This window comes from Cetorhinus maximus, chromosome 25 (genome assembly GCF_964194155.1).
Source record: "Cetorhinus maximus chromosome 25, sCetMax3.hap1.1, whole genome shotgun sequence".
Classification (NCBI taxonomy): Eukaryota; Metazoa; Chordata; class Chondrichthyes; order Lamniformes; family Cetorhinidae; genus Cetorhinus; species Cetorhinus maximus.
Window position 1 is genome coordinate 33,336,677 of NC_135903.1, and position 18,114 is coordinate 33,354,790.

At 42.4% G+C, this 18,114-nt stretch overlaps 1 protein-coding gene across 1 annotated transcript in view; it reads right to left on the reverse strand.

Annotated features, from left to right (window-relative positions):
- Nucleotides 1–15,285: 15,285 nt before the first annotated feature.
- The window catches only part of LOC144668038 (sodium channel protein type 4 subunit alpha-like), a 91,573-nt gene continuing 88,744 nt past the window's right edge, over nt 15,286–18,114 (reverse strand). The window contains exon 16 of the mRNA XM_078529769.1: nt 15,286–17,424. Within this exon, the coding sequence (XP_078385895.1) occupies nt 15,995–17,424 (1,430 nt within the window). The 3' untranslated portion in view covers nt 15,286–15,994. The remainder of the gene's footprint in view (nt 17,425–18,114) is intronic.

An 18,114-nucleotide genomic window follows, 5' to 3' on the forward strand; every position in this document is an offset into this window, starting at 1 on the left:
GCACATTACCTCTCCCAAAGGTGTCCTGGAACCATATCCAAAAGAGTACCCTACCTCTCCAAAAAGGTACCCTACCTCTCCAAATAACTTCATTAACTTTAACCATTCTCCTACTGGGTATAAGGTGCACAAGTTTTGGCTAGTGGGACAACCAACTAGCCAAACTCAGATCAACCTGAAGGCAGCTGCACTTTAGCATGTACATCTGCCTCCATGAAGCACTGATGTTGAAAGTTCAACCCGCTTTCCCCCTGCAAAAATGGTGGGAGCTGGGTTCAGGGGCAGGACGTCTGGATCCAAGCCTCCGCAGTTGTTTCGCAAAGACAGAGATTCTCTTCATCTGTGTGAAAATTTAGGATTAAATCTTTTAGGATTTGATTGCTATTCTCTACCATCTTAACTCTTGCACAGATTTTGGTGTTGTCTGCAAACTTACTTAGCAAACTCAGAATCTTAGTGTCTCAGTCATTAGTAATGACAATGAAATGTAGTGGATCTAGGGCTGAGCCCTGGGGCACACCACTGTTTCCACTGTAACATGTCTTCAATCTCAACCATATCCATTAATTGCAACATTTTGTCTGCAGGATTGGAGTCAATTCCAAATCCAGGATTTGCAGGACTAAATGTTTACCTACGCCATTAATTGGCGTGGGGTTTGCAATTCCCGACCTGTCTGCACCAGTTCCACTGGAGGTGGAAATCAAGGAAATTAGTGGGCTGCACACTAATTTCCATGATTGTAATGTAGGGCCGAGTTTCTGCACAGCTGGCTGGCACAACAGGAGCCCAAACATTATTGTGTTGATAGCACGTGGTGCAGCCAGCCTGCCGTACTTAAAGGCAGTCAATCCCTCTTAAACAGAAGTTGGATTGAATGATGGACGAAGGAGGCTGCTGCTGAGTGCTATTGCTCCAATTGTAAACAAGGAAAATGGCCCCAGAACAGGAAGGGGAACCCAGGGCCATACATGTTGCATTGGAGGCCTTAGTGGTGGAGGTGGACAGGAGGAGAGGTGCCATGGTTCCAAGGAGGCCAAAAGGCCTTCAAGGACAACCCCCAGAAGGAATTGGGAGCTGGTGGCCAGGGATGGCAATTCTCAGGGTTGGGACCCGAGGACCTGCCAGCAGTGTCACAAGAAGTCTAATGACCTCATGTGGGTGGTCAAGGTCAGTGAATGTATCTTCATATGACACCTCCTAACCACCACACTGCCAAACTCTCACACTGCTCTATGCACTGCACTCACTCATCAGCAGTTGCTAACACTCAAAATACTCCATCTTACTCTTACACAGCTACCAATGCTGCCAGCCTCACACTCACCTCTTGCTGCCACCACATATCTCCAACTACCCAGTTATGGTACACATAGCACTCATACACAGTGCAGTACAATCACTGAGACTCTGTCCCCTCCATTGCAGGGCAAGATGATGTAAAATAGTGCAGAGCTGGCAAGGAACAAAGACACCTGCATTTCCTGAGCCCTACCTAGGAACATCATGGAGCTGGCTAGAACAGAGCCTGTGGCATCCAGCATCCCTGAGAACATTATAGATGATGCTATGTTCCTGCCTATGCCTTTTCTCAACTCCCAGCTCACCCTCATCCTGCTATCTGGTATGATGAGCAAACTGTGAATGGTGCCATCATGGATCTCTTGCCTTCCACCCCACCTCCCCTTTTCCTCACACCAACCTTCCCCTATATTCTGACATGCAAGAACTGCCACCTACTCAGCCACAGCAGCCCCAGGAAGATGAGGGAGAGAGCAATGCCAGACCATTGATGAAGAAGTGTTGTCACTTGACCTGACACTAATTACCAGCAGCTCAAAAACTGGCATTGCACATACCTTAAAGTCGAGTATGGCATTGGGATCAGCATGTGGTGAGTTACTGGGCAGAAGTGGCCTGAGCCAGACCAGCCTTAATGAATGTTTTGAGTGCCAGTTCACCAGAGGGCAAAGTGACAGACAAGCTCTGCTGCAGAGGACTCAAATGGTAACATGCAGTACGGTGATGGGTATTCATATGAAATATTGAGTGCATTGGCTGGCTACTTGACTGCCTCCTCTTACTGTCAGGGAACATGGAGGAGTCTGGCTCCAACTTGGAAGAGGGTATCTCGCAGAGCCTCCCCTTTCCACAAACACTGCTCCATCTTTCTGTCATGCTGCAGACTCAGAGGCCCTGCACTGCTGGCCCCATTACCTCTTGCAGCCTTTGTGCGAACAGGTCAACTAATCCTCTGCCATCCCTGTGAGGATGCAGCAATACTCCCTGCCAAACCTGAAAACTTATACCACAAGACCTTCAGAAATGTTCCACTGTGCTTGCAGACACTTTATAGCAGAGGTTTTTCAAAATCACCTTATCTGCAAGTTGAGTACCTGGCCTTTTGAATAGCGCTAATGGAGCTGGGGGCAATCTTGCAGCTCAATGCTCTGTAAAATGACACACAAGTTCATTCAACAGACCTGCGTCATCCAAATTAGCAAGGTCAGTGTCGCATCAGGACAAGCTGTGCGACGTCCGAATAGCACTGAATAAATTGCTTCCACTGCACCCAGGGGACTCCCATACGGGTGCCTTTTTCAAGAGGGTGCACCATGTGGGCCAGACCTGAAGTAGCTGATGGCACAGCACACACCCTAGGAGGGCACAAGGCTTACATAGCACTGCTTCCAGCAGTGCTGTACGGAAACTAAATTTGGACCCCCAATTCCTACTGATACCACAAGATTCTATCTTGTGAAGTAACTTAGTTTGAGGTAACTTATCAAAGGCTTTCTGAAAGTCCAGGTCGATGATGGCTATCGGATTTTTTTTCATCCACTGTCTTAGCGACTTCCACAAAGAATTCTATCAAATTTTAAGGCCCAATCTATTTTTTAAGAAGCCATCTAATTAAACATCTGTGAAGCAGCTTGGGATGTTTTGCTACTTTAAAGGTGGTGTTGTTTCTATGAAATGGTTTGAGACATCCTGAGGACTTGATCAGATGTGATATAAAAGCAAGTTCTTTCATTACTATCTGACAGCTGAAGGACTGGCTATTTTAAGAGGGGAAAAACTAACCTCCAGACTGATAGTTCTATTAAAACCTTTACAGAAAGAGATAGAGAACAGTATTAAGTCTCAACTTTGGCAGCATCCAACAGTAAGATAATTATACCGAAGCCCAAAGACTTGGGAATAATGGGATAGTGACGGTGCTAAGGGGCACAATTGAAACGTAGATTTGTTGCAAATAAGAACCATTGGTATAATCTCTCCAATTCTCTGGGAGAGCTGCACAGAGAATCTGTATCAACTAATGGAAAATCAGTCTCCAACATCTGATAGGCCTTGGGAATTTATGCAACGAACATACATTGGAAAGAAAAAGCACAGCTCAAACAATATGCCAGCTAGAGTAATGTGCCCTTTAATGTAGGCCATTTATGAAAATGGTTTCCTTTGACTTTGAATTGCTGCCCCACAAGGGAGCTCCTTCCTACCTTTGCTTTACTCAATCCTTCTTTTCAGTTTCAATTAAAAAAAAAACTGGTTGTTGTTATCAAATGTCCTGTTACAGGTGAAATTTGCTACCACATGGAGTAGTTGAGGTGAATAGCATAGATCCATTTCAGAGAAAGTTACGTAAGTACATGAGAACGCAACAGAAGGTTATGCTGCTAGGGTGAGATGAAGTAGGGTGGGAGGAGGCTCATGTGAGGCATTAACACCAGTTCGGCCAATTGGCCTGAATGGCTTGCTTCTGTGGTGTAAAATCTACGTAATGTTATGTAACAAAAAAGCTGTGCACGACGCAGACCTAATTTACCTCAAAAGATATTAAAGTTTGCTGTATGCGTTTTAAAAGGAAAAATGGCACACAGCTCACTAGGAAAAGATGGAAAGATCTGTGATTACATTAACAGATGCCTCCACGTATCAAGTTTAGTCTCCATGTGAGGAACAAGACTAGTATATCAGTGACTTGGCAGAGAAATGGCCACAGACCAGTATCAGACTTTAAAAATAGAAATGATGACTGCTGCCACACCACAAGACGACTGTACAGCACTTGGAGAAAAACATCCAGTTTAGACATTTAGACTGTTGGCGTGATGTGTCATTTTCTACAATCCTGAAACCATGCAAATGACACCTGGTGCTGCAATCTGAGTTTTGCTCAACTATTTGCAAAATAGTGACTGCACTGAACCATGGGTAAAATATAATAAAATCCATTAATACCCCTGCATAATGGAAAGGAATGTTTGCAATATTAGCAGGCAATTCTTAATGGCCTAGAAACTAGTCTTGCAGTGCCTGCATACCGGGCACTCTTTGGCCCACTAAGGCCCCAGTATAGCAGGCATGAGTCCTGTGTATTTTTCTGACTGCAAGTATAACCCCAAACCCATTCCCATCCCCCACTCCGCAACCTCCATCATATTGGATAGGGACAAAAAAATGCGCCCCCTTGTCTATACCTGAAGCAGGCATGAGTTACAAGGTACATTCAAATAAAGGACTTAATGCCTGCTTGAGTTGCCCTTTCCAAGACTAGTATTTCTTGAGCAACTAGGGTAGGCTGCACTGAAGGAAACCAAGTGTAGCCTTTTACTGTTCGGACAAACCGAGAATCAAAGCTTCCTGGATGTGGAGCTATCAGGAATAGAGTGGCCCTCCAGGTTCCAAATTAAAGGGAGTGATTGTGGTCACTCACCAATTGTCGCAACTGCTCACCTGCCCCCTCCTCCTATCACCACATCCCGTTGTCACTTGCTGCCCCCATCCCTACTGCACAGTATCATTGCCAAATAACCCTCATTTCCCACCATTGTTCATCTCCCATTGTCACTCCTCCATTACCATTCACACCTCCATCAGCACCACCGTTCACCACGCACACCCCCCCCCCCACCCCCCTCCCACCCACCCACCAATTACTGCCTGCATCTCTCGTGCTCCTGGCCCTGAGCTCTGCACTCCCTCCCCAGATCTCCCGCTCATGTCCACATCTCCCAGACCTATGATCCCTGGACTCGACTGCACCCAGGCTCTGACGCTGATCCAGATACTGGATCGGACACCATTCACAACCCTGATTGCAGACCCAACTCATTACCTCATCAGCTCTATTATAATGTGGTTCAAAGCCCAATATTGAGGGTGTCAGGGCCTCAAAATTCAGGTGCAGTGAATGCACCCAGCATTTCTGTGCACCTAACATCGGGTGCACCTGAATTTCTGAGCAAATGGGTCCTTATGATTTACTGCTGTCTGCCAAGGGTCAACACCTCTTCAAAAATAGCTGGCAGTTTCATGTGTGGCCATGCAATGTATTTGTATGCTAATATCACAGGAACTTTTCAGCTTAAGCCTTATTAGCAAAGCTGTTTCAGGACTTAAATATCAAAAGCTGGGTGACAGTTACCGGAGATCCCATTGTGGGTAGAATCTCTTTTTATATTCAAGGACATAAATCATTGCGATATATAAAATATGAAATGTTTACTTCCTTTTCCAGACCTGGAATTTGCACAGGAACTCTTGGATTACCGACTTCTAAATTTATGTTCAAAATTGAACAAACCGGAAGGCAATTTGTACCAAAATAATCCTGTAATGTGAGTATCCTGTACGTTGGTTTCATTTACTGAGCAGATCAGTGAACAGAATACGTGAATAAGTCCATCTGACCACTTATAACGTTCGAACAAAACATTTGATCCCTCTGTCATCCTGTCTGATACAAGCAAGGGAGTGTTCCACATACTCCACTTAATAAACAGCTGCAGCTAGAATTTCCATCTTATAAGGCTGAAATATCGATTGGGTTTTTCCAAGTGTTACAAGAACTGTGCACCCGCTGACAAAAACAAATTATCCTGTGGGACAACAGCCTTGGTTTATGTACGTCAATAGAATGGAAAAAGTTAGGTTGTTCTTTGATGGCTCAGATAGTTAAGGCAGAGTGGCATCCAAAGTTCAGTAAAGAATAATAGACTCTTGGGCCAGGATTTTACTGTTCCTGGATGGTGGGTTAGGAGGGAGGGAGCTGGTAAAATGCTCAGGTGCTGCATCAACATGTCAGTCACTGACTATTTTACCAGCAGCAGGAAAGGCACCGCCTTGGCCCCCCACCGCCAACTGGTAACGGGCCACTAATTAAGCGAATTAAAGGGCCTAATTGAGAGCCAACTTCCCATGCCACTGGCATATTGACCCTGACAGAGAGGCCCCTGCCATATGATGAGGTTATCAGCTGCATGGAAGTTGTCTCCCAATGACAACCCTGGGGAGCTGGGGTGGGGTGGAAACCAATCACATACATGGCCCAAGGAGAGTACCCCCAGTTGCAAAGGCTGGCCCCACAGCACTGATACCACTGCTGGAAGGATTTTCCCTCTGATCGCTGGGGCCAGCCTGACTGGCCCTGGCACAGGAGTACATTTTTACCTTGCCTAGGGCACCTCAAAATGGAGGTGTGCTCTCATTCTCCTTGCAGCCTCAGCGGTGGCTACCTCTCTTGGCAGCTCTGCCGAGGCCATAAAGGTGCCAGCCCTCTGATTCAGCTGGCAGAGTGGAGAGCCAGCTCACTGTCCTTGACTGGACCCAGCGGCCATCTCTTAATTAGCCACCATGCGTGGTACTGCTGCATGGCCTCTGGGCTTGGGGGCTACATTTAGTCCTGTCGCAGGGACTTAGATCATGCTGGGGAAAATCTCAGCCTTGGACTCCAAAACCTGCAGAAGTGTTCAAGGTTAGCTGCACCAATAACTCAGTTGGTACGTTCACTGCTCACTGTGGAAAGGAGTCATACAAAGCTAACCTCAGCCGAGGTGGCAATAGGGAAGCTGGAACTGTGCTAAAGAACAGAAGGACGTCAGCCAAGTTCCCCATTTCTGCTTGCTGTCCTGGACCCCTGTTGGGAATTGCTGAGTGGAGAACTGGATTGGGCTCAGCTATGATTTGCTTCCTGGTTGAACAGCTGACCAGCATTCAACTGTTAGGATCATACATGAAAAGAAAGAACTTACATTTATATAAATGCCTTGCATTATCTTAGGACTCCTCAAAATGCTTTACAGCCAATGAAGTAATTTTGAAGTGTAGCCAATGCTGTAACATAGCAATGGAAAATAGACAGGTGGTGGGGGAGACTGGAGGCCAACTAACACCTGCATATGAATGAGTGTCTTCAGAATGGAAAAGAAGAAAATTGGAGACCAAACATTTTAATTGAAGTTCAAAGCATGTCACCCTTCTGGTGAAACTATTACCTTAGAAACAAAATGCATCCTTGTATTGGTTTATATGAATAGATACATGTTTCTTCATGTAGGATCTTCACATAAAATTAATAGAATTTAATATTGCTAAAATAGTTTAAGAAGTTATATATCAAATGAAGTACTTTATCAACATGCTAAACTGCTTACTTCAAGCAGTGTGGAGGGTCATTACCCATGTTAAACAACCTGCTCACATCAACTCATCCTGGTGTGTTGTTGATCTGGATTATGCTAACCTCAACCTTCCTTTATCCAATTTCAGCTCTGTTAGTCTCTCCTCAGAACTTAGAGCTTGTAGTCACAATTGAAGTTCTTTCTTGATTAATCGCCAATTAATTTTGATACTCCAAATATGATACCACTAGTGATGTATACAAGGTTGGCAATAACTACACTTGTAGCTAAAAGCCCTTGAGAAGGTACCTAATGCCACATAGAAGAAAGAAAGAAATGACTTGCATTTATACAAGCATCTTTCATGTTGTCAGGCCGCCCAAATGTGTTTCACAGAAGTACTTTGAAGTATTGTGATGTTGGAGAACCTGGTTAAAACAAGTCTTAAGAATGAGAAATTGTTAACTGTATCTGATTTCTATGGGCAGTTCCCCAAAGGAAGCAAGGAAGGGAGGGGGTCGGCAGATGGATCACCACTGGATGCTGTTATGTAGCTGATCTGAGAGTAGGTTAACAGTCTACTTGCACTGTGGGTAATGGTATGACGGTCAAATTATTTAACTTGCCAAGATTCCCACTGGGAGTTACTGCAGCATGGCATTAATTGGTGCTGCTTTCCATTGAGAATAAAGAGGAGGCTTTTCACTGTGGGGTTCCTTTGGAAGACCAATGAAGAACATGTCCCATTTTGAGACTTGCTGAAATTTTTGCCCTAATCGAGCCAATCAAGTTTTAGAATTTATCTTGATTAAAAATGGAGATGGGAATAGGCTCAGATGATTTGAGCAATTAGGTGGAATTTGGTCAGGCCCAGCATCAAGCACTGGATGAAGAAAATGAAAACCAGCCCATGTTCTAATAATTATGGTCACTCTAAATATCAACATCAATCAATGAATGAGTGTGTGAGTTATGAAAATTTTGATAAGATAAAGCCATTGAAAGGCAAATGCATATGTGTATTGTAATATACTGTTGGCATGAGGCATTTAGTGACAATGTGTGTGGCTTTGCAGTGCTCAGGACATGCTGCTAATAGTTTCCTAGCAACAAACATGAAAACAAGTTTAATTTATTTATTAATGTATAGTTTATTACAATTTTACAGGGAAAATTTTCATTTTTTTCCCCTAAAAAACCTTTTCTTTCATTTTTGATACATTTTACATCTCCAAATTTAGCAATGTGTATTACAGACAAGCAGCCTTATTACAGGCCTGTGTAGACTTTGGGGTTTTAATCCTAAGAACTGGTGCAGTGCAGGTGCAGTGTTCACAAATTGCAGCTCCTGTGTCGAAATATTGCAAAGCAATCAGGTATCCAGAAGCACTGCAGAAAAAATTGGGCAAGAACAGAGGAACAAACATAATATTCATCTATCAATCCAGCTTTTTTGGTGGAAATATAATATTTGTAACCCATAGCAGTAAAACAACCATATTCATTGAGAGTTTAAAGTTGAATGTACAAGTAGAATGCTTAATCCATTTGTATGTAATTCCATTGCCTCCTGTTTTAACAGTGGCACTAATGTTTAAAATTAAACCAGTTAACAACTTTAGCAATAGAAAGTAAGGAAGAAATTCTTCCATTCACGTTAGTGCCTTAGCGTGTAGATAAAATGTCTCAAAGCATTTTGTACAGTAAATTATTTATTGGAGTGCAGTTTGTTGCTGGAAAACAATGAATTGCTTAAAAACATATTTTCTCTGGTGTATCTCGCTCAATAAATGATCCTGAATCAGTAGATTGTGGGCTCAGGCTCCACCCCAGAAATCCGGAGCCATACTAAGGGACCGTTTCACTGTTGGATATAACATGCTTGGATGAGCTGTTAAACCAACATCTGGCCACCTGCCTTCTCAGGTAGACATAAAAGATCACATGGCACTATTCAAAGAAGCGCAGGAAAGTTCTCCTAGACGATATTTATCTCTCAACTAACATCATTGTAGTTAGGTTATCTGGTCATTTATCTCATTGCTCCTCTTCAAGTTATTCATTCACAGGATGTGGGTGGCCATTCCTAATTGCCCTTGAGAAGGTGGTTGTGAGCGTCTTTCTTGAACTGCCACAGTCCATATGGTGCATGTTCTCTCCACACATCTCCCCCCTCCCCCACACCCCCCTCTCCCTCACCGCCCCCTCCCCCCACACCCCCATTCCTGCCCATGCTCTTCAGTGGAGAGTTCAGGGATTTTGACCCAGGAATGACGATGTATGTCTAAGCCAGCATGATGTGTGACTTGTAGAGAAACATGGAAGTGGTAGTGTCCCTATCCTCTGCTTGTGAGATCTTGCTCCACGCAAATTGGCAGCTTTGTTGCCCAACATTAGAACAATAATTACACTTAAAGAATATTGAGCTTTACTTCACAGATAAAAGGGCACTGAGCTCAACATGAGAGAGACTATAGGGGCCCCCAGACAAGTGGAATTTAAGGACGGTTGCAAAAGTATGAGAGAGGGGTGAAGATGTGGACAAGTTTCAAGAGGGAATTGCATAACTTGGGGCCTAGGTCATGAAAGGTAAAGTTGTCAGTAGTCGGCCAAGGGATATGGGATTCATTTTGTGACCCTGAGCTGATCACTGAACCTTTGAAGAGACAGTAATGGGGAAAGGGTGAATTTATTCTGCTCTGCAATCCCCACAGCAGGATGGCACTGAGATCAGTGCATAATATTAGTAAGCTGAGGCTCCAATATCATCTTATGCCATCATGGTGATCGCATTGCCTGATCACCCACTCAATATCCTCGGCAAAAGGCCAGTTTAATGGATAGACTAGAGTTTAATGCGACCATTAAACCAGCATTCAGAGCCCACGTGAAGTGACATGAACGGGATGATGGAGGAGTGGTTGGCGGTCAGTAGGGGCGAGGGAATCCAGCGGCTTCAACGTGTGTCCAAGCTGTAAATTAGACATTGGTGGGATCAAGCCTCAATGAGGTGCAACCTGAAATAAGTTACCAATTTCCAGAACCAGCTGGAAATGGCAGCGAAAGGAACAGCAGCAAGAATGGGATGGTTAAATTCAGCACTGCCATACTTGGAGCACTACCACCCAGTTCCTACACAGCGGGGACAGTGAAAATCAACCTCTATAAATTTACGCACAGCCTAATCTATAATTTATCCTGAAACGTTTGGTACAAAAATTTCTAAATATGTTTGAACATTGAAGAAACACGTCCCTCAGCAAAATAATTGCTTGCTGTTTTGCTGAAATTGGGCTCCACGTATCCTACATTTGATTGACAATAACTTTAAGAAGTAACCTTTTAATACCACTGAATGATACATTAAGGACATTGACAGAGGGTCTGGGCCTGAATCATGGAATCATAGAATCTTGCAGCACAGAGGGAGGCCATTTGGTTCATTGTTCCTGCGCTGACTATCCAGTTAGTCCGTACTCCTTTGCACTTCCCTCATAGCCCTTCAAATGTTTCCCTTTCCAGTATTAATCCAATTCTGTGTTAAAAGTTACTATTGAATCAGCTTTCACCATCTATGCAGGCAATGCATTCCAGATCGTGCCAACGGTCAGACCCATGTGCTTCCCTGGTTCTTTTGTCAATTATTGTGTTGTCTTGCTACCAACCCACCATCAGTGGAAACAGTTTCTTCTTAAGCTTCTTGATTATATTCTAAGCCTCTGCTGAATTTCTTTATTCAGAAGAACTATCTCACCAGCATCCTCAAAAAGTATAAAACATGAACTGGTGAAATATTTGCAATAGAAAGATTCCATTCATTCTTTAACTTTAAACTGCATTTTGGGATGGTGGGTTAGATGTGTCACTTGGCTGGGGTGGGATAGATTGGGTGGGCATGTGGTTTCTGAGACTGTCAATGAATGGGAGCTGGAATAAAAACATACCGAGCAATAGTGGCTTATTTTGTGAAGTGCCCAGGTTAATGACTGTTTCTTATAAAAATACAGGCAAACATAGAATATAGAAAAGGCCATTGAGACTATGACTTGCACAGATAATACATACGTATGAACACTACCCTATTTATTTAAATCTCCTGAGAGGTCAATTGGAAAATATAACTTTGTGAGTGCATTAGGAAGTAAGGGAAAAGTTGTGTTTCTTAAAAACATAGTGAACCAATATGCAGTGGCATGTGGTGGGAGGTCCATGAAAGAATAACTATCGTATAAAATTACACTGAATTTACGGCACAAAAACAGGCCATTTGGCCAACTGGTTTATGCCAGTGTTTATGCTCCACATTAGCCTATTTATGGCCTACAAAAGCCTTTCTGAACTTTGAAGAGTGTGGATTTGATGAACTAAATGGAGTGGCCTTGAAGGGCCAAATGGCCAATTATTCTAGGCATTATGACATTTTAATAAGGAGGCCTCACTGTATCCATTCTCATCCTCCTCATTGCTGCCTGACCAGCAGGCCCCACATTGTACAGCGATTGCAGACTTTATCTGGGCATTGGTGAGTGGTCTGGTGCTTTCACCTTTCACACCATGAAATTTTTATTTTTTCTTGAATTTATTTCATAATGCATAACTTTCAGTGAAAAGTGAGGGATGATCAAAATACGGATCAATGCATAAACTTGAGTGGTTTAATTAAAACCATTATATCCACTACCCTGCCATAGTATGTTGATGTACTACTGTGCATCATTATTGGTGTCTTACTGCACTGCCTCTCAACAAACTTATATCAGGTTTTTGGGCTCAGTTATGAATGAAAAAGAAACAGCTGTGCCACATGCTGTCAATGAACAAGAAATCAACAATATGTACAAAGCAAATCTTGCCTGATACAATTTTATATTTCTTTTTCACCTTTGAGAGCATTGGAAGCAGTATCTTTTTACCAGTAACTGGAATTATCACGACGCAGGCTAACCTTCTGCAAATATAAGACTATGAGCTTCAGATACAATTCCAATCTTGAGAAATTTAAATAACAGTAGAACAATTAAGAAAATAAATAGGAACATGCTGAAAACCAAATGGTTTCACATTTGCCTTATTGAATATATCACCTGAGAAATTACCCTACCTTTTAACCATTTGGTACTTCTTCGGGAAAGTAACAGTGATAAGACCATAACAAACAGGATTGCTGCTATTTATTTAGTCATGTCATTCTGTCTCAATCTGAACGGGCTCTGTGCCAGCAGGGACAAGGGGCAGGCCCTCCATGTGCAAACAGGATTACCTATTGCCAGATTCAAAACTAAATGGGATAGGGCAAAGGAGCAGGATCATGGCGTGGACTTCTGACAGAAGAAATTGCATCGATAATTTTAATGATCCAATAGAGATCATTTTGACTGTGCGATGCTGTAAAAGGGGTGATAGTGGGTCAGCTGCCTGCATTATGCCTCTGCCAATTTTTATTTCCACCGAAGTCAGGAAGAGATGTAAAATGGCCTGCTGCCTCACTATCACCTGATTAGCACTATTGCACAAAGTTAAAATTACCCTTAACGAATCCTGCGTCCACAATCTCAAAGTACAATTGTAAAAATTGAAATTCTGTTGACTGATTTTTGTCCTTCAGAAATTTCCAGGTAGTATCTTGAAAGCAGACTTTAGATGGCAACCCCAGCCCTGGCCTTAACTTGTGGTTCTTACTGGATGAGGGCATTGGTTTAAACTGATCTGAAAACTCTGCATTAAGTCCAACAAATTGGTTTTTCCCTGGCAAGTTCACAGGACACAGAACTCGATCTCAGGTGTGGTGTGAATGTTTACAAAACTTGCTACCTTGCATTTTGTTCAAATTCAAATTTAAAAATGTATTGCCCCAGGTGTAATCTGAGAGTGTTAAAGTCACACTCACATGGCTATGCTTTAATATTTATGTCCTGTCCAAAGAGCCCAAGCAACACTCTAGTAAGAAGTTCTCAGACGTGACACTTCCTATATGTTGAAAATTGACTATGAACCTGTTGATCTTAAATCTCCAGATTTTCCTCATTTCATGATGGTCAATGGCATTGTTGTCTCAGTGGCTCTTCACCATTACATTTCTATGGAATAAAGTCTTGGTCAGATTCCACCTGAAATACTGTGTTCAGTTTTGGGCCCTGCATCTCAGGAAAGGAACGTTAACTGTGGAGAGAGAGATTTATCAGAATGATATCAAAGCTTAGAGACTTACATTATGAGGACAGGTTGCATAAAATTGGCTTGTATTCCCTTGAGTATAGAAGGTTGAGGAGTGATGTGATTGAGGTGTTTCAAATGTTAAAAAGATTTGGTAGGGTGGATACGGAGAAACAACTTAATCTTGTGGGGAACCAAGAACAAGGGGAATAATGCCAAAATTAGAGCCATGCTATTTAGAGGTGAAATCAGGGACCACTTTTCCACACAAAAGGTGGTGGAAATCTAGTACTCTCCAAAAGGGTGGGAATACCGAGACAATTGAAGCTTTCAAGATTGAGATTGATAGATTTTTGTTAGATAAAGGAATCAAGGAATATGGGCCAAAGAGTTGAGGTGCAGATCACCCCTGATCTACTTGAATGATGAAGTAGCTTAAAGAGCTGAATGGCCCACTCCAGTTCTTAATGTTCCTATATGAAAATCCAGGTATTTGTCTGGTCATTGAGATTATAGATGTCATGGATGTTGACGGCATGTTTGAGGTGATGTGATGGACTAGTACTAGGTGCCCCCCACCATCCACTACAAATTGAGGAAGTTGGATGTTTATCATTCTCAGAAACGATTACATTGTGGAAGAAGATTCCTGTGGCAATAGTGCAGACTAGATTCCTTAGTTCTTCAAGAAAGATGGATTTCTGAAGAATGAATGGAGGGCAAAATTAAATTAATCTGGAAAACAGTGTGCTGATCTTGGATTGCCTGGGGCTTGCTTGATATTCCATGGGAGGACAGAGAGGAATTTTTAGCAGAGGATTAATTCTAATTCTTGAATTAGCTACAGGTCTCTAGTTTATTACCTATCCCAGGAAGTGGGGAAAGAGTTGATGGGTGCACAGGCCTGAAATCAGCCACAAAATGAGAAGTGAGTAAATAAGAGCCTGAGGGTCTGCTCTTATCCTTAGCGACATAAACATAGAAACATTTTCTCTCAGGTGGGGTCCTGCATGCCTTTTAGCTGTCTCATTTTTACTGTGATATCCTGGCATTTAAACAGCACTGCTGAGAAAAGCAGCAAGAGTCCCAAATCTGTCCGATTTACCAAATCTGTATTCAAACCTTCTTCAGCTTCAACCTTCAAGCCAAATTCTCAATGTACTGCAGGTTGAATGCAAAGATCTACGACGCTGTCTAGGATCCATATCTAACACAGTTGTGCAAATCTGCTTTACTGTGTTCACTAGGAGAGTATTCAAGGTTGTTCTGAACAGTCCAGTGATTGAAAGTGAAGTGTTCATGAATCAACAAATGCAAATTCATGAATCACAATCAATGAGGTGATATATCATTGTTCTATAATGGTTGGAGAGAAAGTGTGCGTTACTCTTGGTGCAGCAGCAACAGAACTTGTTAGTTTACCTTGAGCAATCGATCCTGCTGATGGGGCACTTTGGGAGGAAAGGAAGGACTCAAGATTTTGCAAATATGCTCAGTGACACCAGAAATCACTATAGCAGTAACAATATTTACCCTGAAACACTAACCGACCCCGCATATGCTATAGACAAAAATTGAAAGTGTCACTGTCGAATGCGTTTACACCAAAGAACAGTAATTGAGAGACTTGTTGAATTTGGTGTCTTGCAGAGGATGGAAACTATTATATTTAAAATAGTATCTGAACAGCTGAATTTTACAAAGATTACAACACAACAATTAATTAGATGGCTTTTCTTTTTAAATTATATTGTACAAAAAGAAATGTACTATAACGAAAGTTCATCTCCCGCGATAATCTGATTGCTGCATACATTTTAGAGAAATGGCATTTGTTGGATTAGTAAAAGCACAGTATTGAAAGAGTTAAAAGCATTTTTAAGTTGAACAGCTTTGAAATGAAGCTGAAGAAATGATCTTTGGGCTAACCTACTGTGTGATAATGGTTTTGTTTCCGTAACTATCAAAAGACAACCCTGGTTAACGTTCAGTATTAATTAAATGCAGCATATCTGATATAAATCCAATCATTGTACAAGGATCAACTATATTTTCCTGGTGGTTCAAAAACTTCCCTTTACAGGCAGCAACAATCATACTCTCATACACAAAACAAGTCGTGACACTGGAGAGATACATATTTGAGTTGCAGCTAAACACTTTGTCATAGTGTTGATTACAGTCAAGAATGTTAGAGGGATTCTTTTTAAAGATGACATTTTTCTCTGGCTCAAGGATTGTAACTGTACTGTGGGTCCTCCCAGCTTATACTGCAAAGATCAGTTGCACAATGCACTTCCCACATAGACTGGAATCTCAGTGCTAGAAAACTAGGGACAAAGTGACATTCTTGAAGGCACTAGTGCTATACACCTTGGCACCTTGTGCTGTGCTTTGTAAGCTTGGCTTGTTACAAGCACTTTCTACTCCAATTATACAATTGACTCTTTAATATCCTTTGTTTCAGAAATCCAGCCTGGTTTGGCTGCAGTTACTGCTGCTTCTAGAGGGGTTACTGCTGCTTTTAGAGGGGTAATTGCAGCTTCCAGAGGGGTAACTGCCATTTCCAGATGAGTTGCCGCTGCGTCTAGAGGAGTTGCTGGTGCTTCTAGAGGAGTTGCTGCTTCTTCTATCGGAATTGCTGTGGCTTCTATAGGAGTTATTGTTTCTTCTGTAGGAGTTGTTGCTTCTTCTGTAGAAGTTGTTGCTTCTTCTGTAGAAGTTGCTGTTACTTCTACAGGAGTTGTTGCTTCTTCTAGAGCTAAGGGTGGTGTATTTTCTTTGTCAGGTTGGTATTTACCATAGTTTTGACTCATTCGAGTAGCGAGTAATCCTTCTTTCTCTGGAGCCTCTTCATCAGGCAGAATCGCATCTGTTAAGCTATGGCGGTACAAGTAGGATGCATGTTTGACAGACCGTTTCAGCAAGTGACGCCGAAAAGCTCGTTGAATTTTGACTGCACAAACCTCCTCTTGCTTCCGCCGAAGAGTGGTGGTTATGGGTTCATATGAGACCTTGGAAGGGTTGGCAGCCATGAACTTCTCCTCCATTGATTCCTTCAGAGCATCCATCTCTCCAGATTCACCCAGCACCTCCTTAGTCAATGCAAAGAGTATATCCAGACAGTGGATTTTGTCACCCGACACCATTGGTAGATCCATGGTAACCAGTTTGATCTTATTCGGCTTGGCAATCCGCAATGGCTCTTGCAGCGTATCAACAAAGTCGGACAGTCTGGAGTACTCAACAAATTGCGTGGCTTCCGGATCGAACTTCTCCCAGACTTCATAGAACATTTCAAAGTCATCCTCGCAAAGTGGTTCAGCACTCTCTTCAGTGGCCACGTTGAAGTTCTCCAATATGATGGCGATGTACATGTTCACCACAATCAGAAAGGAAACAATGATGTAGCTGACAAAAAAGATGACCCCCACCAATGGATTTCCACAATCCCCTTTTATATCGGTACCTGGATTAGATATGTGGGGATCACAGTCAGGAGGGCCACTGTTCATAATGGGTGAGAGCAGTCCATCCCAGCCGGCTGAGGTGGTGATCTGGAACAGGCAAATCATGCTGTTGCCAAACGTTTCAAAGTTGAATATGTCATCAATGCCCACTTCCTTTTTCACATACGCAAAATTGGACATTCCAAAAATGGAATAGATGAACATAACCAGAAAGAGTAAAAGGCCAATGTTGAACAAGGCAGGAAGTGACATCATCAAGGCAAATAAGAGTGTTCGAATTCCTTTAGCTCCTCTGATAAGTCGAAGGACACGGCCAATCCTGGCTAACCTAATAACTCTGAACAGAGTAGGTGATACAAAGTACTTCTCTATTATATCTGCCAACATAATACCTGAAACAAATAAAAAGGGGTGATATGAATAATTATTTAAGCTACAAAGAATAATTGCAAATGGTGGAGTATGAAACAGAACTTGAAAGTGCATTGGGTTGGTCAACATGAAAGAGAAAGATACATGGATTCTTCAGCTCCCACTAAAACATTAGATCACTCTCTTTGAGGTAGTGACCAACTCTATGCATTTCGAATACTTTCAGTTTCTATTTAACTTATACTTTTAAATCTATCCCCAAAATAAATATAGTTAGGTAGATTTTGACTCTGTGTAATAGTGTAAATCAGGTGATAAGGCAGCCTGCTTTACATCTATGCTCACTTTCAGCCAAAGACAAGATCCACCCCAATGCTTCTCGATAAACTCCACAATTTAAATGCAGAAAACTCTTGTACTGTATTCCGAAAATGGGCCTACACCTGAAACAATAACTTGTCTTATTTCTTCCCAGGTGCTGACAGACCTCCTGCATTTTTCCAGCATTTTCTGTCTTTATTTTTGTTAAACTCCAAACGACTCTTCCCCAATCTGATGGCTGGTGAATTGGCACAGAATGAGATGGCAACGGGGACTATGTCCCTCCTTTTTACTCCAGGGAATCTCTCTATGGGATAACACTGCAGCATATCTGGAAGGAGGCAGTGAAAGAGGATTTGAGGTAGACTGTTGCAACCACTGGAACTGCC